General features: G+C 40.3%; 1 protein-coding gene across 2 annotated transcripts in view; it reads left to right on the forward strand.

Annotated features, from left to right (window-relative positions):
- The window catches only part of CPNE4 (copine 4), a 499,943-nt gene that overhangs the window by 384,382 nt on the left and 88,294 nt on the right, over positions 1-27,267 (forward strand). For both annotated transcript variants that reach the window (XM_043595404.1, XM_043595405.1), the window contains exon 7: positions 23-112. In XM_043595404.1, the coding sequence (XP_043451339.1) occupies positions 23-112 (90 nt within the window). The remainder of the gene's footprint in view (positions 1-22; positions 113-27,267) is intronic.

Raw genomic sequence — 27,267 nt, forward strand, 5'->3', positions numbered from 1 at the left:
ACTCCTCTCTTTGTTTTCTCAGGTTGTGATGAATAACTTAAGCCCAGCCTGGAAATCATTCAAAGTATCAGTCAATTCTCTATGCAGTGGAGATCCAGACCGCCGGCTGAAGGTCAGATATATGTCTGAGAAATGCAATTGTTTATGTATTTAACTCTTCTCTTTCTCCTCGTGTGAATGTTGGAAAACCCAAAATTTTCTGTACTGCTTACCCAAATCTCTTAGCATCTTGATGGAAGATGAAGGGGATGTTTCTTCTGCAGGAGCCACTGAAGCTCATGAGATAGTCAAAGATAAATCCCAATTGTGTTACGTCAAGAGGGAAAGTCCATGGCTTCTCAGAGATAAACTGTGGCAATAAGTTCATGGCGTGATTGGGAGTTATTAAGAACACAAAAATTACTGTATCAATTATCTATTGTTGCATAACAGATTAATCCAAAATGTAGTAACTGAAAACAATAACCATTTATTTAGCTTATGATTCCATGCACTGGCAAGTTGAGTTCCTGTAGGAGGTTCTTCTCTTGATCTTGCTTGGATGCCCTCATGTATTTGCAGGGTGGCTCTGCTTCTGGGCCTTGGCTGGCTATCATCTGGAATGACTGGGTGTTTGAGCCATTTATCTCTCAACATTCAGAAGGCTAGTTTGGCCTAGTACACACAGCAACCTTAGAGTTCCAAAAGAGCAAGAACAGAAGCTGCAAAGTCTCTTAAGGTCTAGTCACAGAATGCATAGGAGGTCACTTCCTCCACATTCTGTTGGTCCAAGCAAGTCACATGGCCATCCCAGATTCAGGGATGAGGGTGAGGAAATTGACTCTGCCACTTGGTGAGAGGAACTACAAAGTATGGTGGCCATTTTTTTCAGTCTACCACAAATGCTTTTTGGGTATCGTGGGAATATACAAGTTGGAAGAAAAGACACATTGTGAGGGTGACCAAAGGAAGACAAGAGGCTGAATGCCAGAAGCAGATTCCAGGAGGCATTTTTTATGGTCCAAAAACTGACCCTCCTTCTACCTTGGAAGTCCAGAAGCTCCTCAATGCCCCCAAGTTGATTCTACCAATTCAGGATAACTAAGTAAAATCAGTAGAAACCAGAGCCTATAAACCTAAGGGCCAATCAATTCATATTGAGTGAGCAACATATCCCTCAAGCAGAGTCAGCATTCACCTCAGTTTAATCAGGGCATTTTCTCTATGTGGGCCAGCCATAGGGAAAACAACTATTAGACGGCTACTATATTAGCCTGAAAGCCTGGGACGTCTGCCTCCACTATGGGAAGATGGGTTCATTCAGCAGACTAAATGTTCACGTTGATCTTTCAGGGCACTTAATTTCCTGGAAACTGTTAGATGGGCATTGCCAATGTTTGTCTTTGTAACTTTACATTTTCCTCATCCATTTTGCCTCACAAAACTTCTTGTGATAGAATTATTTTGATTTGTCAGCGTTGTCAGATTAGAACCCGTTTTCTCTAATGTGACCTTATATATCTTTGCTTAAGACCATTCTGTGTGGACTTGGTGCTTGAACTCTCAGTAGACCACTTACTCCCACATTCTTGAGGAGAAAGTCAGAGTTTCCCTAATATCTTGTGTCCTGTAAGAGCTAAGATACTTTAAGCTTCAATTGGCATCGGAACTGCCTTTTACGTCAAAATCAGGACTCCTGGCTGTTTGGGACTCCATGTGTCAGCTCATATGTGGAATGCCAAGGGCTTTAGCTTCAGGCATAGGGTGATGATTAACGTCTGTATTCTGAGCAGCTCCATCCCATTCCTAGCAAGATAATTGACCCTTTTTAGGATAGAAATCAAATAATATGTCCATTAGCAATAGATCAACTTTGTCATATGGAGTTATTAATTGAATAAAAGGAGAGGGTTGTATGTAATTGAATAAATAAATGCAGAAAAGCAGCACATTATGGCCTTGTGAATGTTTTGCCATCTGTAGAGGAACAAGTAGGAGTAAAGGAGATAGATGATGAGTGACAGATGAGAAAGAAAGAGAAAGAAAGGAATAGGGTGTTGGAGAGGGAGCAGTAGGAAGGGAAGAAGGAAAGGATCGCAGCTTCTCAACAGCTGCACAACTGACATTTGGATTTTGTTGTAGGGGCCTGACCTGTGCATTCTAGGATGTTTAACAAACAGCATCCCTGGCTACTTGATGTTAGTAATACTCCACTTACAGCCAGTCTTACATCAGTCTTACAGCCAGAAGTCTACTCAGACATTGCTAAATGTTTCCTGGAGAGTAAAATTACTCCTGATTGAGAACCAATGGTTTCAAACTTAACATGCATCAGAATCACCTAGATAACTTGCTAATGTATGTGTGTGTGTGTGTGTGTGTGTGTGTGTGTGTGTGTGTGTATACAGAAACTCTGAGTATTTAGTATTTACAAAGTATATATTTTATATATATACTCAGAGTTTCTGATTCAGGAGGTCTAGGGTGGGCCTGAGAATTTTGCATTCTAACAAGCTCATGGGTAATGCTGCCACTGCTGGATTCAGCCCACACTTTAAGGACCCAGGGGTAGACATTTGTTTCTTCATTATGACTCTCCCATGGCCTAGTGTCTCCACAGCAATTTCCAGCACCCAGTCTCCCCTTTACCACCTTTGTTCTGCCCAGCACTTGTACCTTTCTGCACTGTCCCAGCCTTCTCAGCTTTGTACACACCTTTCTCCCTTCCTGAAAAGCCTTCCTCAGTCTGCTTTTCTTTAAACAGGCTACTTTTCTTCAGGCCTCTTAAATCGCCCTCCACTTTCAAAAAACCTTCCTCTTTAGCTTCTGTGGGATACTTTCTAACCCTTTCTACCTACCCCATTAAACTACTTCTCAACTTGTTTTGAAAATTTCTGTGTACATCTCTGTCTCCTCAGTAGACGACTTGTCCTTTTCAGTTTGCTCCTTCGGGGTAGAACCATGTTTTGTTCACTGTGTATACAGCTGTCTAGCATAGTGCTTGGCACAGAGTAGATACCCAGTAACTTTTTAAAAAATGTTCATTTATTTATTTTGAGAGGTGGGGGGAGAGAGGGAGAGAATCCCAAGCATCCAACATGGGGCTTGATCCCATGAACTGTGAGATCATGACCTGAGCCTAAATCAATAGTCGGATGCTTAACCGATTGAGCCACCAAGGCGTGCCTACCCAGTAACTTATTGGAGAGTGAATGAATAGAGGTGTGAGGGAAGTACTGAGAGGTTACCAGGGGGTATCCTGGGGCAGGGACTGGAGTGGAGAGTTGCCCACAGCAGTATTTGGTATGCTGGAGTTTCCTAGGCCACAAAGCCAATGTTGCACTCACCTGCTCACAATATTCAAATGCAGTTTTCTAAAAGGCAGGATAGACTTCCTGTATTGCCCTTTACTTGTATTCATTATTTTGTCACAAAGGCCACTGTGAAATTTTCATAATGCTGTCCCTAGCTAGCTTTCTCCAAAATAAAATGGCAACATATTGGCAGGCAGCATCTCTGTCCATATGGGTGTCATTCTTCCTACCACCAAAGAACATTAGAAAGTGATTTAAAAATTTTTTAATTTTAAAAACACTCTGTCAGGTTAGATTTTAGCAATCTTAGCAAAATTTTGACACTTAGGTCTTTGTCCCAAATGAGGCTTGGTATCTTAAATCTCATTTATTCAGGACCCACATGAACACCCAAGTTCAAATAACCAGCTTTTTCTGCTTTACTTTTATTTATTTATTCTGTACTCTTCCTTTATGTAAAAAATAAAAGCATTCAAAGAAGCCTTTTTCAGAAACTGGTGTTTTAACTTACTATGGAAATATTCAAACATACATAAAAGTAGAGAAATGATGTGATAACTCCCCATGCCCAGTACACAGCTTCAACAATTATTATCTCATAGCCAATTTTACTTCACACACACCCCTAAAACCCATTTCCCTCTTTCTCTCCCCACTGGATCGTTTTGAAGCAAATCCAAGACCAGGGCCAGCTCATCCATTAAGCCCAGCAAGCACAGTGCCAGGACCCACCAGACTTTCAGGAGTCCATGAAAATGTTTTCATTCTTTTAAAATTAGAAAGGAAAAAAATGAACTTATAAATAATATTGAATAAAATATTTTATTTTTTTTTCTCACCTCAGAAAGCAATGACATTTTTAGAATCCTAAAAATCTACTATGGTGGAAGGGGACCCATGAAGGCAAAAATGCCTAGGGCCAATGAAGGTGAAGGTATGGCCATGTCCCAAATACCTTATCACATCATCCCAAAATGCTTCAGTATAAGAATAAGAATAAGAATAAGAATAAGAATAAGAATAAGAATAAGAATAAGAATAAGGAATCATTCTATAAACATAACTACAAAGCCATTATATAATCTAATTATATATCTAAGAATATTAACTAAGCCTCCTTAATACCATCAAATATTTTGCCACTATTCATATATGCCTGATGGTCTAATTTATTTAAAAAAAATGTTTTTGCACTTTTTTTTTTAAAAAGGGGATCTAAATAAGGTCCAAGCATTGAATTAGACAAAAATACCTCCAAAGTTCTCTTTTAATCTGTTAGTTCCTTCTCCTTTTTTTTCCCTTGCAGTTTACTTATTGAAGAAATCAGGTTGGTTTACCCTGTAGCATTTCTCATGTTCTGTGCTCCCTATAAATGAGGAGTTAGGACTTGATCAGATTTGGGGTCTGTTTTCTAGCAAGAATGCTTTATAAGTGATGTGGCTTTCTTAGGGTGTGAATAGTCATTGAGGAACTTTGCCTACATCCATTTAGTTAGGGCTTCCAAAATGGTAATTTTCCACTTCTGTCATTACTTCTTTATCTGTTGTTTAGTGTCTTCTATAAGGAAAAGTTTTTCCTTCAATAACTATTTGGCTCCCTGAGGTGTGATTCATACAGGAAAGACAGGAAAAATGGTTTATTTTTCCTTTCTTTTTTAACCAATTTTCAGAATACCAAATTAGTTCTCTGGCATCCTCCATAGGTAACTAGTGAAGTCCCCCAATATTATTAAGAATTTATAGATTTTTTAATATATCTGAGTCTTTCAATTCATTTCAGTTATTACTATTCCTTTGAAATCTTGAATTGCTGCATGTTTAACGAATGAAAACTGCTTTAAGTTAGCTCTTGAGTTCTTTTGACATAAACTTAATAGTATGTAGTCATTTCCTAGCTTTCTTGTATAAACTTTAAAATTCATAAATTTTGAAATTGTGTAATTCCCTTTCTCCATCAGATCTATCTCTCTGTGGATGCTGAGTCATATATTAAAGTCTCTTGAAACAATTTCTCTCCATAGCTAAACGTCTACCCCATAGAACTCTCATTTTGTTTCATTTTGCTTTCCATTGCTAGGATATTTTTACAAATTTAATTTTCCTTTGTATGAAATGTTTACATGATTCTAAAGTCAAAACTACAAAACAAGTATATTCAGAAAAACTTACCTTCCATTCCTGTCTCTTCCACTTTGTACCCTCTTCCCTTACAGGTAATCATTTTGTAGTATACTTTAATACTTGGCAGTGCTAACTCCTTCCACTTCTCTATTCCTTTCCTTTTTAAGGGATTTCCTGGATATTTTGCTTGTTTTTTTCTGTCCCTTTAGCTTTAGAAACAACTAGTACTGGGGCGGGGTGGGGCGGGGAACAACTTGATGGTATTTTTATTGGTATTGCAAAGGAAATCTCTTTACTATTGAGTCTTCCTGTCCTAGAATATGATATGTCTTCCCATTTGATCAAATCTCCTTTTATGTTTACAGGAGTGCTTAATGTTTTTCTCTTAGAGGTCTAGAACATTTATATTTAAATTTATGCCTAGTTTTTGTATGTTTGTTTCTTTACCTCTTCTAAATGGAATCTTCCATTATGCCTTCTAACTATCATTCATCAATGTAAAGGTTATTGAATTTTGTTTGTTTTCTAAAACTGCTATTTTATTGTTACATTCTTTTTTATAGTAATTTTCTGTTCATTTTTTTAGCATTTTCCAAATATATAATTCTATCATCTGAAAATAGAGATTGTTTTACCCATTCTTACTATCCTGATGGTTCTAGTTATTGCTCTTCTTTATTTACATGGACCAATACTCCCAATATAGTGTTAAATAGTAGAGGAGAAATAGATCATCTTTGTCTTATCCATCACCACAGTGGAAAATTCTGTAGTGTTTTTCCATTCATTCTGACTGAGATTAATTTTTTAAACTGATTATGAAGGTGTCAGAGGCTTAGCGCTTTTCTTAGCCATGTCTACTGAGCCTTAAAGACCTGTACTAGCATTCAGGGAGGATTCTTTTTGGTTTTGGTAACCCTAGAGACAAAAGTTGCTCTACTTCCTGAATAGATTTAGGTTTATGTTTAAGATTAGCTATTTGATGAAATATATATTTAACACTTAATATTAGCTATTTAATGAATTTGTCCATGATTTCTATGGCATGGTAGAGTCCTTATCGAAATCCTAGTTTCATTTACTTCTAACCATGCAGTAAGGTAGCTTCCATTGTCTTCATTTTACAGATGAAGAAACAGAGGCTCAAAACCCCCCATGCATTCAAATGCCAACTTTAATGCTCTTTTTTTATTGAATTGTACTTTCTCTATTTTGTTGTATTTCTTAGAAAATAAATCATCTTGATAAAGCATATCGCTTAACTCTGAACCAGCCAGAATGTTTTATTTGCCATTATTCTAACATTTAACAGAAACAAGTCTTGTATATATGTAACATATTTCATGAAGTCTGAGACACTATTAATTATGTAAAGCAGCATGAAGGGAAAAAAACGTTCTTAATGAATCCATAATGCCATGCTTTCTTACCAACATGTGTTTATAAGGAAATCTGTGCCTGTTAAACTCCATGAAATGTGGTATCAATCATTTCTTTTGATTTGATCAATAAATTATTAATATCCAGTACATATTCTTTAGAAGGCATTGTTAGTATTCAGAATAGATTCTACCAGATGGGGGTCTAAGAGAAGAGGGTGAGAAGGCACTATCAGCAGGCATTATTAACACATTGTTAACACCCTAAATGTACCTAGTACTATAGGAAAATGCCATGACAGAAAAGTCTAGGAAAATACCATATAAGAACCTCAAGGCCATTTCCTGTCTCCTTTTCTAATTCTCAAACCATACAGGTAACTTGGACACTCTCCATGCAGAGTTCATCAGGCATTTTCTGAGTATGGTTGCCTCGAAGAGGGAATTAAGGTGATCCTTGTCTCACCCTGTCCCCATGCCTATGCAAGAGAGAGACCCAGGTTATTAGCTGAGGTCATGGTGCAGTGAGCACACCCAAGACAACCAGGCAGAAGGAAGTAGCAGAAGAAAAAGAGAAGCAGATCCCCAAAGTCAAAGCAGAGGTTATAGGACTCAGGAGCCCGTGACAGCGTGAGAGGAGGCCCAAAGTCCAAAGCAACCAACAAATGACATCTTCACCCACAATTGATCTCACTCACCTGTCACACCCTACTTCTTCTGTAGCCACGTGTGATTGATTTAGAACAGCCATGTTCATAAACTCCCTTCTGACACCCCCAAATTTGGATTCCTGGCCAGTCAGAAAAGTGCTTTCCTGAATCAGCATTGTAGACCCCATTGGTCCTGGAATCTTCATTTTAACAACTTTCCCAAACAGTGCTGGTGCAAGCCGTTTGCCAAGCACACACTGAGAAATACTGTCTTCCTACTGAATCTTCAAACCTAGCTGACTTGCTGGAACTTCTCTTGGGAGGTCAGTATTTTCACTGAAGAGCTAAGTGTATATGTATGTATACATTGTGCTCTTCCCTCTATATGAAATCTGTAGCACTTATCCTTTGGTTACATCTAGCTATTGGTGTCTTCCCTTTCTCAAGTGTGACCAGGCCATCTCGAATTGAAATTGCATTTTCAATACAAATTCATTGTCCTTGCTTTGGACTCTCTGAGCCAGATTGACTGACAAGTGCCAAATGGGTTTGACTCCAGGAGAGTGTTCTTGGAGTTTGCCTTGGACCTTCCCCCTTTATTCCCAATGCTATGTGACTCCTAACTCCTGGATTCCTGAGTGCCTTTTATTTTGCCTGAGATCCTTTGAGCTTAGTTGCCAAACTTGTTTTATTTCTGCTTCATCCTGTTTTTCTGTAACAACCCTTCTGACTCTTAATGCTTGAAAAGGAAACACACACACATACATACACACACACACACACACACACACACACACACACATCTCAGTTCTAACCCCAGATCTCAATCCTTGATGGTGGCCCCAATTCAGCCCCATAATTCCCCCAAACCCATAGATTCAATCATGAGATCCCCCATGGGTTACACTAACATTTTCTGATTCTTGGTGCTAAATACAGGCAGGTGGAATTAAGGGGTCCCTTGGTAACTATTTGGTGTTGTTGGAAACGCCTGTAATAAAGACATTCTCAGACAGTTGAAAGCAAGTTTACTTTCCTTCTCTATCTACCTTACAACTGAAAGAGGAAAAAAAGAGCTTGAATGGTCCATGGGCCTGTTATGTTCTCTTGAGATCTGTTAAAATTCAAGTACTTCTTTTTATGGCCTTCTGGGCTCAAGGGTTTCTGGGTTTGTGCCTGTCGATACTTCACTCAGCCTAAATGTCCCATGATTACCAGAGGACTGAAGACTCCTCTAAATGTCTCTATATTGGATCAGCCATGGCACAGGAATTCTTGACTCCACTTAAGTAAATGGCACCCCTGACCCAGCAGGCTGCCTCTACTGAGATCTGTAATCAATACTGCAGCATGGGAAAGCGACAGCCATCTTAAACAGTGTGGAATCATATAGGAATAAAGGAGGCCTCTGAATGGGAGAAAAACTACACACTCAGTTTTAATAATTTTTTCAATTTTCATTAATATTTTCCCCTTTTTTACAGATGACGAATTCAAGGTAGCATGTAAGCAAATTGCTTAAGATTACACAGCTAAGTAGTGCAGCTTAGTTTAAACCCAGGTCTGTCATGCTCTGTGGTCCTTGCTCTTCACTACTGAAAGTTAGCTAACATTTACTGAACAGGACATTCACCAGCTACCTGGTACTATACTGGACACTTTGCTTAAATTATCTCATTCAACCCTATGCTTATCCTAGGTTGAACCATGCTGCAGTAGCAAAGAGCTCCCATACAGTAAAGTTTATTTCTAGCTCACATAACAATCAAAGGTAAATCTTCCTAATCAGTGGTGTCTCTCTCCTTGATTTGAGAACCTGCATTGCTTCTATCTTGTGGTTCATCCACACCTTACAGCCTCATTGCTATTTGCATTTAGCACGTGGAAGACAGATGTGGAAGGAGTTCTCTAGAAGTTTTAGCTAAAAATAGCACTTGGCATTGCTGCCTATATTCCAACGACTAGAACTTAGTCATATGACCACACTGAACTGCCCGGGAGGCTGCAAAATGTGATCCAGTTGGGGCCTAGAAAGAAAAGAAAACAAATTTGGGGGACCATCTAGCTGACTCTTCCACTGGAAGATGTTGTTATTGTCCCCATTTTGCTGATGAGAAAACTGAGGCTTGGAAAGATGAAATAACTTGTTTCAATTCACAGAGCTTCCAAGCAACATAGGCAAGATCAAGTCTGTCTAACTCTGGAACCTACACTCTATAGCTGCATTGTCCAGTAAAACTTTCTGATAGTGGAAACATTTCATATCTGTGTTTTCCAAAAGAGTAGCTAGTACACACATACAGCCAGAACAATTCTCTCCCAACCTCTCTTCTCTCTTTCCCTTTAGTCTTTCTTCATATTTTCAGTCCCCCCCACCCCCGTTAGTATCCCATCCTCTCTTTTCCGGTGAACACCATCCAAAGAGAAAATTCCACTCCTTTATGTGTCAGGCCTTTGCTGCTAATGGGAGCCCTCTTCTGCCCAGTCTTTAATGATTCCATAGGGGAAGGAATGGGTTTCCTACACATGGGGTCAACAGTAGGTACTTCAATACCAAGATAATTTTTCATCAGTGAGAATCAGGTCTGATTTCCTTAATATTTGAGAAGAGAGCACACCTTGCTAAACCAAGTGTTATGGGTTTTGGATTTTTTTAATCCAGGAAACCATATAATCTGGTCTTAGATTTTTAAAAAAATAATCTTGAGAGATAGTGTTTAATGGATATAGCGTGTCCATAGGAAGATGGAAAAGTTCTGGAGACAGATGGTGGTGATGTTTGCACAACGATGCGAACATTTAAAATTGCTAAAATGGCAGATTTTATGTGACATATCTTTTGCCACAATAAAAAGAAATTTATTACAAAAATAACCCTCTTCCTGTTACCATGACTTTGAACTTCCTCTTGTGAAACAACCACTCGATGTTATTGTACTAGGAGCATTTGACATCTGCCTATACCTGGCATACCTTACCTGTGATGACGCTTGCCTCAGCAATCTGGGATGAGAGTGTGACAGCTCCTGAGAGCTTCCTCATACCCACATTCCTCCCTCTCAGAAACCCTTCTGAGGGTGAGGGGAGAGCCTTCTTTTCGCCACCATTATAAACAAAGAACATAAAAGAGGCAGCGTAACCCAGCCAAACTATTTTGTTGGGACAGTTGTCCCTGGCCATGCTGTGTCTTTGACTAACTCAGAATATGTTTTTGAAGAAATCACCTTTGGAAAACACTTTGAAATTCTGAAGTAAGAACACCAATTGAACACATATCGGTGCCCTGGTGAGATAGTTTAAGGTGCAAAGGGAGCCCTCTTGCCATCCAAGGTGGACATTTCTCCACTAGTGAGAACTCCCGTCTCAATAAATCACAATTACTGTGATGGGAAGAGGTTTCTTCCCATTATTTAACCCCTGCATGTCTGCCTCTGCACTAAAACCTAAGACAGCTAAACAGCTACTGAGAGGATGCTTGAATAAAACTAGGAAGCCGGACAAAGCAGCTGAATGATGCAGAGGAAGGAATGTTCTAAGCAGAGAGTCTGAGAACCTGCTGATGGAGCTTTATGGCACACCTCAAACTGGTGGGGTCACTGCTCTGTCCCAATGACGCTGTGTGCTGACATCCCTTTCTGCTGGTTATTCTTGTCTACTGCTTGTATTCATTTGTTCACTTACTTGTTTATTAACGTGAGCCACTTCACCTTTCATTGCACTGCTGTGTTAATATTGAAGCTGAAAAACTTGCCTCAAGAGCTCAGTTTTTATTTTTGCACTTTTGGAAATGTTGTTTTTAAACCTAGCCTTGTCAATAGGAAGTCTTCCACAAACTGAGCTAACATCCCAAGAGGCCTTTGCCTTGAGTCAGCTTCTGTAGGATATTCAGCTACTCTGCCACATTTTAAACACTAAACAGAAATTTTTTTTTGAGTATTGCAATCTGAAGCCATCCTGGGCATTTCTCTCTGGGAAGTCTTTTCAATAGAATTACCAAACAAAACAGTGAGAGACCTATCTCTTAAGAAGGATGGCTTTTATAAGGAGAGAGTCCTTAAGGCCAAGAGAAGTGACCCATTTTTAGGTGCTTAGCAGAATTCCACATTCCCTCCTTCTCAGGGAGGGGGGGTATCAACATCTCCTCATGGAGATGTTGCCTGTGGGATCCTAGCTGTCTGCAAAGTGCTTGGATTTCCAGAAAAGTGTTGGGGAAAGCCAGGATTTTGTCTGTGGGGAGCACATGAAATTGATGTCAGGGAACAACAGGTTGACTGACCTCATAAAAAATGAATTACTCATTTCCTGGGAGCATATAAATCACCTTTTTTCCTGTGACCTTTGATTCATTGGAGAAAGGACACAGATGCTTTTGTGCCATCCCAATAAGGAGAAGAAAGCTACAATGACATCTTCCCTGCCTCCACCCTAGAGTTAGAAAGAAACAAGCTGGAGACACTTCCTCACGATGCCTGCAGAGGCTGCACAGTCTGGGCTGTTCCAGCTAGCGTTCCCTGTCACCCAGTGTGGTCTGCAGCTCCTTTGAACTTAACATGAACTCAGCTTTGTCCACGTGCCCCAACTTGATAAGACCTGGAAAAATGGACTCATAAAACAGGTAGATGGAGGCCAATATATTAAATTATAAAACTTTTAATAAAATTTTAATAAATTAATTTAACAAAACCTATAATCCTTGTGTTGCACACAAGGCTCTCCTTCCTTGAAATCTGAACACTTATGAAGCAGAATTAGCAATTAGAAAGTTACTTGGCGAGCATGGAAAAAAAATCAAGGCAAGGGCGTATATGGAGTCTCGAGAGATTCTACTTTGGTTAGCAGTTTGACACAAAGGCCCTGTAGAGAGTCTGATTAACTTAATAGGATATTTGCTTTTAAAATGCATACAATTCTAGGGCTTTGTGAATTCATTAAAGCTGATCTCTGGACTCCAGACCTCTGAGCCAAGCCATGGTGAGTCTGGTCCAAGTATAATTTTCAAAAAGTTAAAAGCGGGGCGCCTGGGTGGCTCAGTCGGTTGAGCGTCCAACTTCAGCTCAGGTCATGATCTCACGCTCCGTGAGTTCGAGCCCCGCGTCGGGCTCTGTGCTAACAGCTCAGAGCCTGGAGCCCGGTTCAGATTCTGTGTCTCCCCCTCTCTCTGCCCCTCCCCTGCTCATGCTCGGTCTCTCTCTTCTCAAAAATAAATAAAAACATTTAAAAAAATTTAAAAAAAAGTTAAAGGCATGACTCTCATCCAACTATCAAATGAACACGTGTCAAAGATTTCATTCACTTCATTCATTAATGAGGAGACCAATAATATGATTAAACTGTTCTCCAAGAGCATTTTGAGGAATCGAGTTTACATAGCGTTTTTGTTTAAACAGGAGTAAGATTTCTAGGGATACAATTGGTTAATGTCCTTCACAACAGTGAGTCATAAACTTCAGGGTTATCTTTGCTATCAGACAGAAATCATTGCACCATATACAAGTTTACCAATGTAACTCCACAGAGTCTGAGCTCTTAGTTCATTGATAATAAATAGGAAAATCAAGCAATGGTATATTCATGTAGGAAAACAAATCATCCTTGGGCAGGCCTGTTAAAGCTTCAGCATGCCATTGAAAGAACTTGCAATCATGCTTTTGGATTTATTTCTAGGTTATGGGTAAATTTTCTTAAGAGGCTCAGGTAGCTCCTGAGTTCACATTTCTAGAGCCTGATATATGCTTGAAATCCCTAACTGGCCCCATTATCCGCCTCTCCACCTTTGAATGGCTGGCCTATTCTTAACCTTCAGGTGTCGGCTCAAAACTCAACCACTCAGAGACACCATCCAGGCTTCATTGTTCATACATGCACTCCTCCAGTTAGTCTCCATCTTACCACTTTATCAGTCCCCCTCATGGCACCTACCATCATCTGTAATCATGTTTATTTGTTTACATGGTTACTGTTGGTCTCCTCTGATGAAATGCAAATACCAAGGTTCGAGGGAAAGGAACTGGCCAAATTTACCTCTGTATCCCCAGCCCCTAAAAGAGTGCTTGCATATAGTTGGTGCTTAATAAATATCTACTTAATGGATGGAAGCATGGGTGGAGGGATATGTATATATGCGTGCCCATATATACATTAACCAGATTCTATGGAAAACATTCTGCCAGGTTTTTGCTATTTTGTTTGCCCTTTTAAAGGCTCTAAGAAAAGCACTCCTATCATCCACTTATTCTTACCCTCACGTATGTTGACACTACTGATTAATTTATTAGCGCCATCACATCACTTTTGACCTGTGATGCTTCCTTTTCAAGGCAAGTCTAAATTCATTATGGCTGTTTTCTTATTGTCAGTGTCTTAGAGAACACCCAAATGCAGCCCATTTATCATTATACCACCCCCCACACACAGTTTTTCCATTGAATTTAAACACATCTTTCCCTCTATGAGCCGCAGAGTTGCAAGAAGGGGGTGGGGGGAAAGCAAGGAAGAGTCTGGATGAGGAAGAAACCAGCAGGGAATGACTCTCCTTTAGGAGTGAGGGGCTGGAATGAAAGTCATAGAAAGAAGAAACAGTGTCTTGGCCTCACCTGGCTCTCACATAAGAGCTTTTGGAGGATAAAGGGGCCTAAATTCCTCTCAGAAAAGGAATGGGAAGGAAAGCAGCCTGGTAGACTTACCAAATATCAGGTCTCTTTCATTTCACTGGTATAATTCACGGTCAGGTACAGTACTTCCTTCAAACCATCTCTGAAATAGCAGGGACTGAGTCTCTTATTAGGAAGGATGAATTCTGGCTTACCTTTAAGCCATGAGATATTCAATGGAAAAAATCAGGAGGGGGCAGTGGGGTGGGTAAGACAAGCAGGATTCAATTAATCCCTGGAGTGGCTGAGAAAAGAAAGGGCCATCGTCTATATTCTGATCCTTGGAAACTTTTCTATGATTTGCTTCTCTTTTTTTTCCTTCTTTCCTTTTCCCTGGCAATTAAACATCTACCCAAATATTGTTGTTGACCACCTGCATGCCTGGTTGCACTGTCATTTAAAACATTTTATGACAGCCAACCCCTGAAAGAGTAAAATCACTAAATGGACTTGTCAGGAAGCATTACCTCCAGCTCATCTCCCCTGCAGACCAGCTGGCCCTCTTCAGAAGCTCTCTTACAATTCACTCACCCCTGCCACTCCCAGTAATGAAACCGACCCTTAGAGGCATACAATGTACCAAACTGCAGCAGACCTTATGACAGGTCAACATATGATGGAGAACAATGTTGTCAAACTTGAGCATGCATCAGAATCTCCCGGAGGACTTGTTAAAACACAGAATTCTGGGCCCCATCCCCAGAGTTTTTGATTCAGTAGGTCTGGGGTGGGGCCCGAGAATACACATATCTCACAACTTCCTAGGGGATGCTGATGCTGCTGGTCCAGAATTCATGTGGAGAATCACTGATATTGAAGTAGTAGTCAAGAGACCCCCTCACCATCATGTTTCCCTCAATTCATGCATCTCCACCTTAAAACTACTCTATATCTGCATCCACTGTTTTCTTTTTCCAAAACTAACTTATTCATAGGCTCACTTCACTCTAGATCCTCACAGAACTCAAAGGCTCTTCCACAGCTAGTCATTGATACAAGTATTTTAAAGCTAGAAGGAAGCTTTGAGATCATCTGGTCCCTCAATTGGAGTTCCTCAGCTTCAACACTACTGACATTGGAGCCAGATAATTCTTTGCTATAGTGGGCTGTCCCATGCATTGTAGAACATTTAGCAGCCTCCCTGGCCTGCACCAATTAGATGTCAGTTACATACCCCCAACCCCAAGTTGTGACAACCAAAAATGCCTCCAAGCGTTGCCAAATTTCCCCTTGGGGACAAAATTGCCTGTGGTTGAGAACTAGTCAAATGTATCTTTAATTGCTCCCTCTCTGTTGGGGTTTGAGAGTGAAAATTCATTGCATCCCTTCCTGAGTTTGGTCCAATTGAGAAATAAAGATGGAACTCAAAGCTTGGAGGTTAAACTATCACTTCACTGCTGCTAAAGAAAGGAATGCTTCCTCTGGGAGAGGTTTGGGTTGTGACTAACAATAGCTGCGGAAGCCCACAGGTAAGCTTAGGATGGACAGAAAATAACTGTGTAAATACCAGGTGGCACTGCAGTGGCCTAACTATGGCAGTGGTTCTCAACCTTGGACACATACTGGAATCACCTGGGGAGCTTTAAGAATTATTGATTCCTAGACCCCATTTCAGACCAATTAAATAATTTCTGGGTGTGAGGCCAAAACATCAGCAAAGTTGATAGGCTGCCAAAATGATTCTAATGCTCACTCATGCCAAGAACTGCTGCTCAACTCAATAGACTGAGAAGATTGAGCCCCTTGGATTTTCTTATGTGTACCAAGGAGGCAGTCATCTGATAAAAGATCTCCCAGTAAGTTTAAGACTTTTTCAGCCAATGAATCTTCAAAATTCTGCTGACGTGTAAGTTATGTAAACTTATTGTAAAGAATAGAAAATATTTACAGGCTTTAGAGAAGGCTCCCTGGGAGAACATAGCATTTCAGAAGCTTGAAAGTGTGTTCAAAAGGCCCAGAATTATGTGATAATAGATCCTGTGCTGCCACATTTTAATATGTTACGGACGAGGCCCCAGGGCAGGGCAAAGCTACTGAAGTAAACAGAACCTTGTGGGCCATGCTAAGGAGTTTAGATTTTTATCCTGAGAGCAGTGGGAGGCACTTAGAGGTTCTATGCAGTAAGGTAACTTGGTCATGTTTTGAATTCTTGGAATCAGTACTCTGCCTTTTTTGTGGAGTTTGGATTGAATGAGGGCCAAGTGGAAGCAGGAGATCTGCTTAGAAGTCATAGGAGAAATCCAAGTAAGAGTTACCTACCAGACAGGGATGACCAGAACTTGGTACCAGAGTGACTATTGGATAGAGAGAGAAGAAGAGGAATGCCTCAAGAATTCATCCCTAATTCCTGGCTTGGTGAAATGGATGGAAATGGCACCATTCCTTAAGATCATACCATCAAAGGAACAGGAATTTTGGGGTGGGAATGATGAGTTTGGTTTTGTACTTGCTAAGTGAGAGGTATGTCTGGGCCATCCAGTGGGCTGTTGGCCCAGAATTATCTCAATTTTAGCACTGAAAGTTCCACATCTCTGGAAACCATCAGTCTTGGGCAAACCAGGACAGTTGGACAATCTGGCAGTTGCCTCTTTGAGTTAGACTCTCAGAAGAGAAAGCTGGGCTGTGGCATAAATGTCAGAGTTGTCAATAAATAGATGATGTGTGTGTCGGGGGGTGTGCGTGTGCATGTGCGTGTACATATTTGAACGTGCATACAAGTGCACATGTATATGTGACTAGAAGGAAACATACCACATGATAACTGTTAAAAGTGCACCTTTCCTTTTTTTTTAATTTTTAAATGTTTATTTTTGAGAGAGACAGAGAGAGAGAGAAAGACAGAGAGGCAGAGAGAGCACAAACGGGGGAGGAGCAGAGAGAGACAGAGAGACAGAGGGAGACACAGAATCTGAAGCAGGCTCCAGGCTCAGAGCTGTCAGCACAGAACCCGATGTGGGACTCGAACTCACGAACCACAAGATCATGACCTGAGCCGAAGTTGGACACTTAACCAACTGAGCCACCCAGGTGTCCCAAAAGTGTACATTTCTTAGTGGCTAAATAATGAAGCAATTTTTTTTAACTTTTAATTCTACTTTTTAAATTGTTCCACCATAAGAATGTGTTACTTTTTGCAACAAGGAAAAAGAAAACACTGGTGTAAAATACACAATTTTTAATATCAACACCAGTTTTCTTTTTAGTATTATTATTAGTGTTTCTATTGCTTTTTAGTTATTTTAAAATTCAGAATTGAAATAATTATTTTTCAAAATCCCAGAGTGTTTTCCTGGTGATAGGCAAGCATATCTTATGTTTGTATAGTAACATTATACAAAGTTAGGAAATAGACTGTGGGTCAATTTGGCTTATATCCCCTTAAATTCCAGTGTCTTCTTAGGTGTAAAGTAACCTGGCAATAGAGCAATGGCTTGGTAATACAAAGTGAAACAGAGAAGTTTGTTTTATTGGTTTTCTAAAACAAGTTTATCATATACTACATTTCTGCATTGTCCACTCTACAATTACAGCCTTAAGTACACATTAAGCATGTAAAGCAGTAAGTCATTATTATGTACCAACTGTGAGCCAGGCATGATGCTGGGTACTTTCCCACATTCCATCTACTGTAATCCACACAACAAAATTATGACATTAACAAAGATGGAACCTGAAGCTCAAACTGTTGAATAAGCTCCTAAAAATTCACTGACCTTCTAAGGACAGAACCTGAAGCCCAGGTCTGAAGGTTTTCTAAAGCCCCATGGTCCTTCTATGAGGCCACACTATCTTCCTTAGATATACTATGGTGATTGTTGTGCAAAATCATGATGATCCCTTGGGGGATCAGTTTCAATCATTGTCCCCAAGGCAGAAGAAAAACCAAATGGAATATTTATTTATCCATCATCCTCTGTTATTGAAAGATGAGGGAAGAGGAGAAATGCCGAGGACATTCCTTAATATCACCCATCAGCCAGGAAACAAGAACCTCAAGGATTTTTGTAAGCTTGTTATAAAATCCAGAGAGTTCCATAGTATTTTAAATCTCTTGGGAGTACCCTGTACAGGCAGAAAGGAGATGATACCTTAATAGTTTTTTCTTGCTTTTCGTAATTCAAAATCGGAGATGATAAAATCTCTCTTTTACTTTTCTGCCTACGTCATAGGTACTGTATCTATTTCCAAATACTCCCCAACATTTCCCCCATTAGAACTCCATCTAGGAAGTAGACAGGGCAAGAATTGTTATTTCCATTTTATGGATGAAGAAACTAAGACATAGATTAAGTAATTTGCACAGGATATCAAAGAAGAGGAGCTGAGAAATTATTTTCTCCTCTGTATCAATCAGGATTCTGGCAGAGCATTTAATGAAGGACTATCACAGATGTAAAACAAGAGATGGTAAAGTGCCCAGCAACTAACAGTAGCAGGAAGCTTTTACCACCCCAGGTCTAAAGGGAAGAGGAGAGGGAGTTATGTTACTGGAGAGCTAAAGTAGGTCCCCCCTGCCCCCCACCCCCCACCCCCGCTTCCCCTAGGAGCTGTGGCTGTAAAGGAACATAGGTAACTGTGGAAACCTCAGTGTGGCAGGGAAGCAGCAGAGGTAAATACCCTGAGGCTCCCCTCTCCTGCTGGTGTTTCTCCTAAAAGGAAGTCAGCCCTTAACTAAGCTTTCTGTTGGGTTTCTATTAATGCTGTTCACACTCTCCTGAATGCTTTACTTCAGCACTGATACTTTGTATGGCCTGTCTCTCTTTAGTGACAACAGTGGGTTCTGGGTGTAGTTGTTTCTTACACATGAGAAGGAGTCTGTATGAGAACCATCTGCCAGGGCCATAAAGATATTGGACTGGAGAGCTCAAACTGTTGAATGATTCAGTATCAATGGAGCTTGGAATTCTGGGAGGCAGTCTGATATGGCCTCTCTTTTCATTTTACTGTGATGTGCTAAATTGGAACAGCATGCCAAAAACTGCTGCTTTTTGCAAAGCAATTTTCCACCTGGGCATAGCCATCCTATCAGCTGTTGTCCCTGTGTTTCCAGGTTTCAGGCCTTGCAAACCTATCACCAGTCAAACCCAGGAGCATAGAGTAAAGTGGGAAAATTTTTGGTTTCCATACTTGCCTAGCTGGTTGTCATTTCATTCTAGTGAGAAAGGACTTTTATAAAAAATAGAAAAGCATCAGACAACCCGAAATTGGCTTCTGGCTCTTCCACCCACGTACAGGTGATCAGACCTCCTTGGATATGTCCCAGAACTTATTACCAATCTGTCTGAGCTTTGCTTTCATCAGTAGTTAAGTGGAAATAATAGTGCTTGCCCTTATTCCATAGGATTGCTTCATTCATTCATTCACCAAATCTTAGATTATTAAGAACAAATCTTAATAATACACGTTAACCAATGTCATCAAGGGGAAAACCTAGATCTTTCAGAACCATCTCAATTTCAATTATTTAAACCGTTTATTCCTTAAAAGTGATAACTATTTGCTGAATATCTTTTAAGTAGCAACTTCCTTAACTACATTAAATATATCATCATTCACTCAGCCATGTATAAATCTCTATTTAAGACCTACTCTCTGTGAAGCACCATGTTAGTTTCTGGAGGTACAAAGATGAACATGTCCACTGTCAGGACATTCAAAGTGTAATGGGGAAGCCTGATGTCAATGCATAAGCAGAGGGATGTTTCTTAAAGCGCAGAAATACCAAGGAAAGAAAAATCCATAGGGCACCCAATCTGGGGTATGAGAGAAGAAAAGATTAGGTTAGATTTGTATCTCTAATAGTTAATCTGGCTCCATGGACTTGAATGAGGGGGGAAGAAAGCAGTTTAGGTGCTACTATGGTGTCCAAATCAGAAATAATAAGGCCCTGAAGTGCAGTGTCATTGAGGGTAAGAGAACAAAGGAGTTATTTGGAGACCTATTTTGGCAACACATTTGCATACCTAGATACCAAATGGGAAATGGGAGAAGAGAAATGGAGGAATCAAGATTCCTCTCCAATGTCTAGCTAGTGTAATCTTATTAATTCCTTTCATCAGCCAGCCCTGCAGGGTTGGTATTGTTTTTGTCATTTCACACAGAGAGCCTCAAGATCACGCCTCTCCTAAGCTCAGGGCCAAGATTCAAACCCAAACCAGCCTGACTCCAAAGCCCATGCTTTTCTACTCCAAAGCAAGCCTCTTCCAGGGTCTTCATATTAGTCTGACCACATGCCCCTCTTCTTTGATCCAAAACCCACTCCCTGAACCATCAGATGGGACAAGGGAAGGAAGGAACATGGCAGGACTGGAGATGGCGGAGGACAGGCAAAGGGTGGGGCTGACAACCAGATTTCCCTTCCCTCGAGCATTAGCATCCCTTTCCCCCACCCGTCCGCCCCCCACTCTCCTCTACCAGCAGGCACATGATTCTTAGGGTTCACCAGGTAACCTGATCCTCTCTGTAGGAATTAGTATGGGCAGTTTCTGCAGTGATTGCTGGCAGGCAGATTTGCTGGGATTGTTCATGGCATTTCCAGGTTTGGGAGGTATCTGATGTGCTCCAAAGGGAACAACTTAAGGGATGAGAATCCAGGAACTCCAGTTTGCTGTTTGCTTACCAGGATTCCCAGGCTCCATCCTTCACTCTAACCATCATTTGCAGCACAGAACTTTCTGTCTGGCCAAAGGAGTATCTATGCAGTGGAAGGGAGCTATTTACCCCTCTGAATTTCCTCTGGATTTGCAAAACAGTTGTAAGACAGCTGCAGGTAGAGTAGAAAACTCCTCTTCCCCATCTTTTCTGAGGCTGTGCCCTGACTTCAGCTAGTGGTTCCTATGACAGAATGGTGCCACCTGAAGCTCTGCATCATCAGTAATTTCCAAGGATATTCTCTAGCCGCCATGGAGCCCAGAGATTGTATCTAGCTCTCTTCACTGGCTTTCCAGGCCTTTCCTCATCCTGACAGGTTAGCATATCTCCTCCTTTTCAACTTATCTATTTATTGCTGCACCAAATTGCCAAGGAAAATTTCAAAGAATCTAATGGCCTAGATTTGAGATGGTTTCCTAACACTGGATACATTGTGACTGTCCTCAGCAGGACTCACTCTCTGAATTTAGCCCTGTGACATTAGTTGGACCTTGGAGACATAGGAGAGGTTTTATGAGGAAGTTTACTGAGGACAGAATTTGACCTCAGGAGTTTTTCTGTTGTCATAATACGTAGGGGAAAGAGTTTTCTTACAATAGGTGGTTTCAGTTAAATCAATAAAATTACCTAAAGCAAATTCTATTTTCCAGTTGATTCCATTTTGTAATAAGAAATATATAGGGAGGGAGCACCTGGGTGGCTTAGTTGGTTAAGCATCCGACTCTTAATTACGGCTCAGGTCCTGATCTCATGGTTCGTGAGTTCAAGCCCTGCGTTAGGCTCTGTGTTGACAGTGCAGAGCTTGCTTGGGATTCCCTCTCTCCCTCTCTCTCTGCCCTTCCTCTGCTCGCACTCTCTCCCTTTCAAAATAAATAAATTAATTTTTTAAAAAGAAAAGAAAAAGAAATATATAGAGAGGGCCACCTTGGTGGCTCAGTTGGATGAGCAGCTGACTCTTGATTTTGGCTCAGGTCATGGTCCCAGAGTCATGAGATTGAGCCCTGTATCAGGCTTCACGCTGAGCATGAAGCCTGCTTAGGATTCTCTTAGTCTCTCTCTGTCTCTGTCTCTCTCTCTCCCCCTCCTTCCCTCCCTCTCCCTCGATTATACTCTCTCTCTAAATAAAACAAACAAACAAACAAACAAACAAACAAACATAGGGTGGGGAATTGTATGTTTTGAGAGAAATGTAACCCAAACCTTTCAGTATCTCAGTCTGGTATGCAGTGAAAGGTTTTCTATTATTTTCCTTCTGTTTGTATATAGTTTGTTACCTTTTTTCAGCAAAGTTTGTGTCCTTAGTGAATCACAAAGAGTGAGATTCTGGCAGCTTTCTGTACAAAGTAACCTCTGCATTTGAAATTGGATACTCTGCTGCTGTTGTAAAAAAAGGTTTTTCATGGACAGTTTCTTCAGCTTCCTGAGTTTCTCCAAGGTCAAGGTCTGAGTTCTACTCACAATTCTGAAACTCTTCTGTGTGACTTTGGATAAATAACCTTCCTGTACTTAAATTGCTTTATCTACAAAACAAAGATGGTAATGCATGCCTCCACTCACTTCTCAATGACATTTTTTGAGTCAATGAGAAAGTATGGAAAGCACTTTGGGTTGCTCTAAGGGACCTGCTATTTTAGAAATGCGTTCTTAGCAGTCAGGGCCACACAGGGCAGCCAGACATATGCCACCAAGTCTTTGAATGTTGAGACTTCAAAGAAAGAAAAATCAACTATTGCTTACTTTATCAAGACTCTACATTTGAAATTTTGGATCTTGTTAAATTTATATGACAAGGTAAGATACTTCTCTGGACCTCTGACATTAAATAGTCCCTGCCTCATAGCTCTGCAGTAGGAATTAAAGGAGGAAGTGCACACAACACACTCAGCATATAATGAGTCTTCAAGAAGCATGGGCTAAGTTACCTGTATTAGATGTTATGAAATATCATTTATTCAGAAGGTTTATTGGCCAGGAACCCAATGAAATTAAATGTACATGAGGTACCAGCCAGTCCTATAGAGTGCCAGGATTTACAAGAAAAAAATGGCTAAAGCAAAAAAAAAATGTGGACATACTATCATAATTAGTAACCAAGAGGCCTCTAGCATAGCTAACTCTAGCCCTTAATGTTGAAGGCCTGGTCTCATTTCAGGATAGTTGGAAAGTTAGTTTGGACATTGAAGATTGATTGTAGATGGATAGTGGATGGATGGCAAAAACAGAAAAGTAATTTAAGCTATCTTGTGTCCTTTAAGTTTGGAGAACTTCTCCCCAGCACGATTTCAGTCTTTTGGCTTTTTCCTGTTTCCTTTCTGGGCAGTGATGGTTTGGTATTTCCAGGATATCTCTCGGCAATTGATTCCTAGTCCCAGTTCATCAGAGGCTTTTTGTTAGGACAACATCACTCGAGGCCTCTTCCTCCTTATCTGAAAACTTTTTTATTGAGATGCAGCTAAATTATCTAAAGCTAGAATAGTTGCTTGCTGTTTCTTTGCTTCTGTCCATTACTGGACAATTATTGAAACTTTATACTATGCCCACCTTTTCTTCACCTTCCTTGATTATGCAACTCCTATATTCCTGCTAATTTTATCTAGAGTCCATACCATCCTTGGACCTTTTCATTCTGCTGAGGCCCAGAGGATGGTACAACTTGCTTCGGGCCTCATATATTCAATCAGTGGGCTGAAACAAGAAACAACGTCTTCTAACTTCTCATTCTGGAATCTTTTCATTTCCTCTGTAGATGGCCTCTTCTACCAAAAACAGAAATGTGATTCACATTTCCACATGGACATGGAAAATGGCCCACCCTGTAAAGAACCATTAGCAAGCACTTAAACTAGTGTTTCTCAAAGTGTGGTCCTCTAACCAGTAGCAATATCATCACCGAGGAACTTGTTAGAGATGCAAAACCTCAGACTCTACCCAAGACCTACTGAAGCAGAAATTTAGACCCCACACGTGATTCTGATGTATGTTCAAGTTTAAGACCCTCCGGTACAGGCTATGCCAAAATCATATACCTTGATCATATATGGCCATTAAATGGCCACTGATGCATGAAAGTGTGTTTGGATTCCACATATAGGTTTGAATTTCAAGTCTGTTCTTTTACCCAGAAGACAAGGTAAACTAATACTTTGGAAGATCCAAGGTTTTGCTGAAATTAACAGAAGTGTTATCAGGGCCCTGTGGGATCACAGACCTACCTGAAAAAAGCAGGATTCAGTTATTTCTCTGGATGGAGCTTATACTTGGTATAGTTCAATTCAACACACATACTAAATCTCTCTCTCTAGTCTTACACTAGGTTGCTTTACCCATATATTGTACCTTCCTGGTCTCTGAAGACGTTTGAGTTTGCTACCCAGCCTAAACCTTATTTACTTTTTATGCAGGGTGTTAGACAGATGTGTCAACTAGCGCTGTCACATAGAACTTTCTGTGATGTTCTATTCTGTGTTCAATAGTATATTCAATATGAGTGCTGTCCAATAGGGTACCCACTAGCCATGTGTAGCTACTGAGCACTTAAAATGTGGTTTGGGGCAATAGAGGAACTGAGTTTTTAATTTTATTTAATTTTAATGAATTTACATCTAAATAGCCACATGTGGGTAGTAGCTAACCTACTGGACAGTGTAAGTCTGGATATGTCAATCTAATATCTCACACAATAATTGATTAAATAGAAAGTGATTATAGGGGCACCTGGGTGGCTCAGTCAGTTAAGCATCTGACTTTGGCTCAGGTCATGATCTCAGGGCTCGTGGGTTTGAGCCCCACATCGGGCTCTGTGCTGACAGCTCAGAGCCTGGAGCCTGCTTCCGATTCCGTGTCTCCCTCTGTCTCTGCCCCTCCCCTGATCATGCTCTGTCTCTGTCTCTCTCTCGCTCTCTGTCTCTCTTTCTCTGTCTCTCTCTCTCAAAAATAAATAAATATTAAAATTTTTTTTTAAAAAGAAAGGTGATTATACACATTACAAAACTACTTAGAAAACTTACAAAGTGATCATCTACAATACCCTTTTTAAAAATTGGTGGGCCACTTCTAGGGGCGGTCCAAAAGTGATTACGTCTAAACCATGTATTAGGACAGTTTAGGACAAAGTTAGGAACCTTCTATTCATGATGGGGACTAAATAATCCTAGGACCAGCAGGCTTTCTGGACTTTGCAACTTCAGTTCTTTGATAATCTATTTTAAATGGGGAAATGTTGCAAGATCCAAGTTTGAAATAAATCATAGAATGTGCAACAGATAGTTCTTCATCAGAAATTATACAAAAGTGTTTTAAAAATATAAATTTGTTTTTGATCCTGAGTGATGTCACCCAGTAAAAAGCTATCATTTTGGGGGCATCTGGGTGGCTCAGTCAGTTAAGCATCCAATTTCAACCCAGGTCATGATCTCCCAGTTCATGAGTTTGAGCCCCGCATCAGGCTCTGTGCTGATAGCTCAGAGCCTGGAGCCTGCTTCAGATTCTGTGTCTCCCTTTCTTTCTGCTGCTCCTCCCCTGCTTGCATCCCCCCCCCCAATCTCTCTCTCTCTCTTTCTCTCTCTCTCTCTCTTAAAAATAAACATTAAAATTTTTTAAATAAATTAAAATAAATAAAAAGCTACCATTATCAAGTTTTACAAAAGGTTAGATATCAATAAAAGAATTTGAAGTTTAAAAGTTCGTATGTGACTGCATCTGAGTACCATTTGATGTCTTGTCAAGTTGATGTTTCCAGATATATTTTTTTTAATTTTTAGTGTTTATTTATTTTTGAGACAGAGAGAGAGAGAGAGAGAGAGAGAGAGAGAGAGAGAGAAGAGAGAGAAAACATGATCAGGGGAGGGGCAGAGAGAAAGGGAGACACAGAATCTGAAGCAGTCTCCAGGCCCTGAGCTGTCAGCGCAGAGCCTGATGCGGGATCAAACTCATAAACTGAGAGATCATGACCTGGGCTGAAGTTGGGTGCTTAACCAACTGAGCCACCCAGGCACCCCTGTTTCCAGATATTTTTTAGTGTTTGGAAATTTCCTGTCCCAAGAGAAATACCACTCACTTCCTTCATTTTCCACTCAGGATGATTTCGGTTTATGAAGTAATGATATAAAACCAAGAAATAGCCTTTCTTAAAACAGCTGGAAATTCTTTATTTTTTTTATATGAAATTTATTGTCAAATTGGTTTCCATACAACACCCAATGCTCATCCCAACAGGTGCCCTCCTCAGTACCCATCACACACCCTCCCCTCCCTTTCACCCTCCATTAACCTTCAGATTGTCCTCAGTGTTTAAGAGTCTTTTATGGTTTGGCTCCCTCCCTCTCTAACTTTTTTTTTTTCCTTCCCCTCCCCCATGGTCTTCTGTTAAGTCCCTCGGGATCCACATAAGCGTGAAAACATATGGTATCTGTCTTTCTTTCTCTGTATGACTTATTTCACTTAGCATCACACTCTCCAGTTCCATCCACGTTGCTACAAAGGGCCATATTTCATTCTTTCTCATTGCCACGTAGTACTCCATTGTGTATATAAACCACAACTTCTTTATCCATTCATCAGTTGATGGACATTTAGGTTCTTTCCATAATTTGGCTATTGTTGAGAGTGCTGCTATAAACATTGGGGTACAAGTGCTCCTATGTATCAGTACTCCTGTATCCCTTGGGTAAATTCCTAGCAGTGCTATTGCTGGGTTATAGGGTAGATCTATTTTTAATTTTTTGAGGAACGTCCACACTGTTTTCCAGAGCACCTGCACCAGTTTGCATTCCCACCAACAGTGCAAGATGGTTCCCGTTTCTCCACATCCTTGCCAGCATCTATAGTCTCCTGATTTGTTCATTTTAGCCATTCTGACTGGCGTGAGGTGGTTTCTCAATGTGGTTTTGATTTGAAATTCTTTAAACTTTAGTTTCTCACTTGAATTCAGAAAGAGCATTGATTCAACTTTACCTTCTTATTCTCTAATCTCTCTAATCTATATTCTCTAATAAGGGATCGTCAGGCTCAAGAACAATATTGAAGGTCAGAGTAGGTTTATGATAGAAGTAATCATATTTACCCAATCTGAAACATTCACCTCGAGAATGGAGATGAGCAAGTAAGAACTGTGACATTATTGAATATTACTAGCCCCCTAACTAGAGACCCAGGTTTAATTGTTCCTAGAATTGCTTTGCTAGCTGAAGTTCAGCCAGATTAGGTTGGGATACTAAGTGAGTTTGATTACTTACTTTCTTCATTGGTTCTGACAGCTTTACCTAGGGAAATGATCCAAAGTGAAGCACTCTTTCTAATCTGGATTTCCTATGTATAAAGTCTTGGTAAAACATTTGCCAATCTTGGCATTTGTATCTTTTAAACTTATTAAGTCAGTTAATGGATGCTCAGAGTATGCAAAGTTCAGGAGATTATTAAGTGCATTTCCAATACCTGAGGGATAAATAAGCTTGTTGGTAGGGAGGATACATTGTTATACTTCTCAAAAAGCAAGATCAAGAATAGGAGGAATATATTGTTACTAA

Source organism: Prionailurus bengalensis, chromosome C2 (assembly GCF_016509475.1).
Source record: "Prionailurus bengalensis isolate Pbe53 chromosome C2, Fcat_Pben_1.1_paternal_pri, whole genome shotgun sequence".
Taxonomy (NCBI): domain Eukaryota; kingdom Metazoa; phylum Chordata; class Mammalia; order Carnivora; family Felidae; genus Prionailurus; species Prionailurus bengalensis.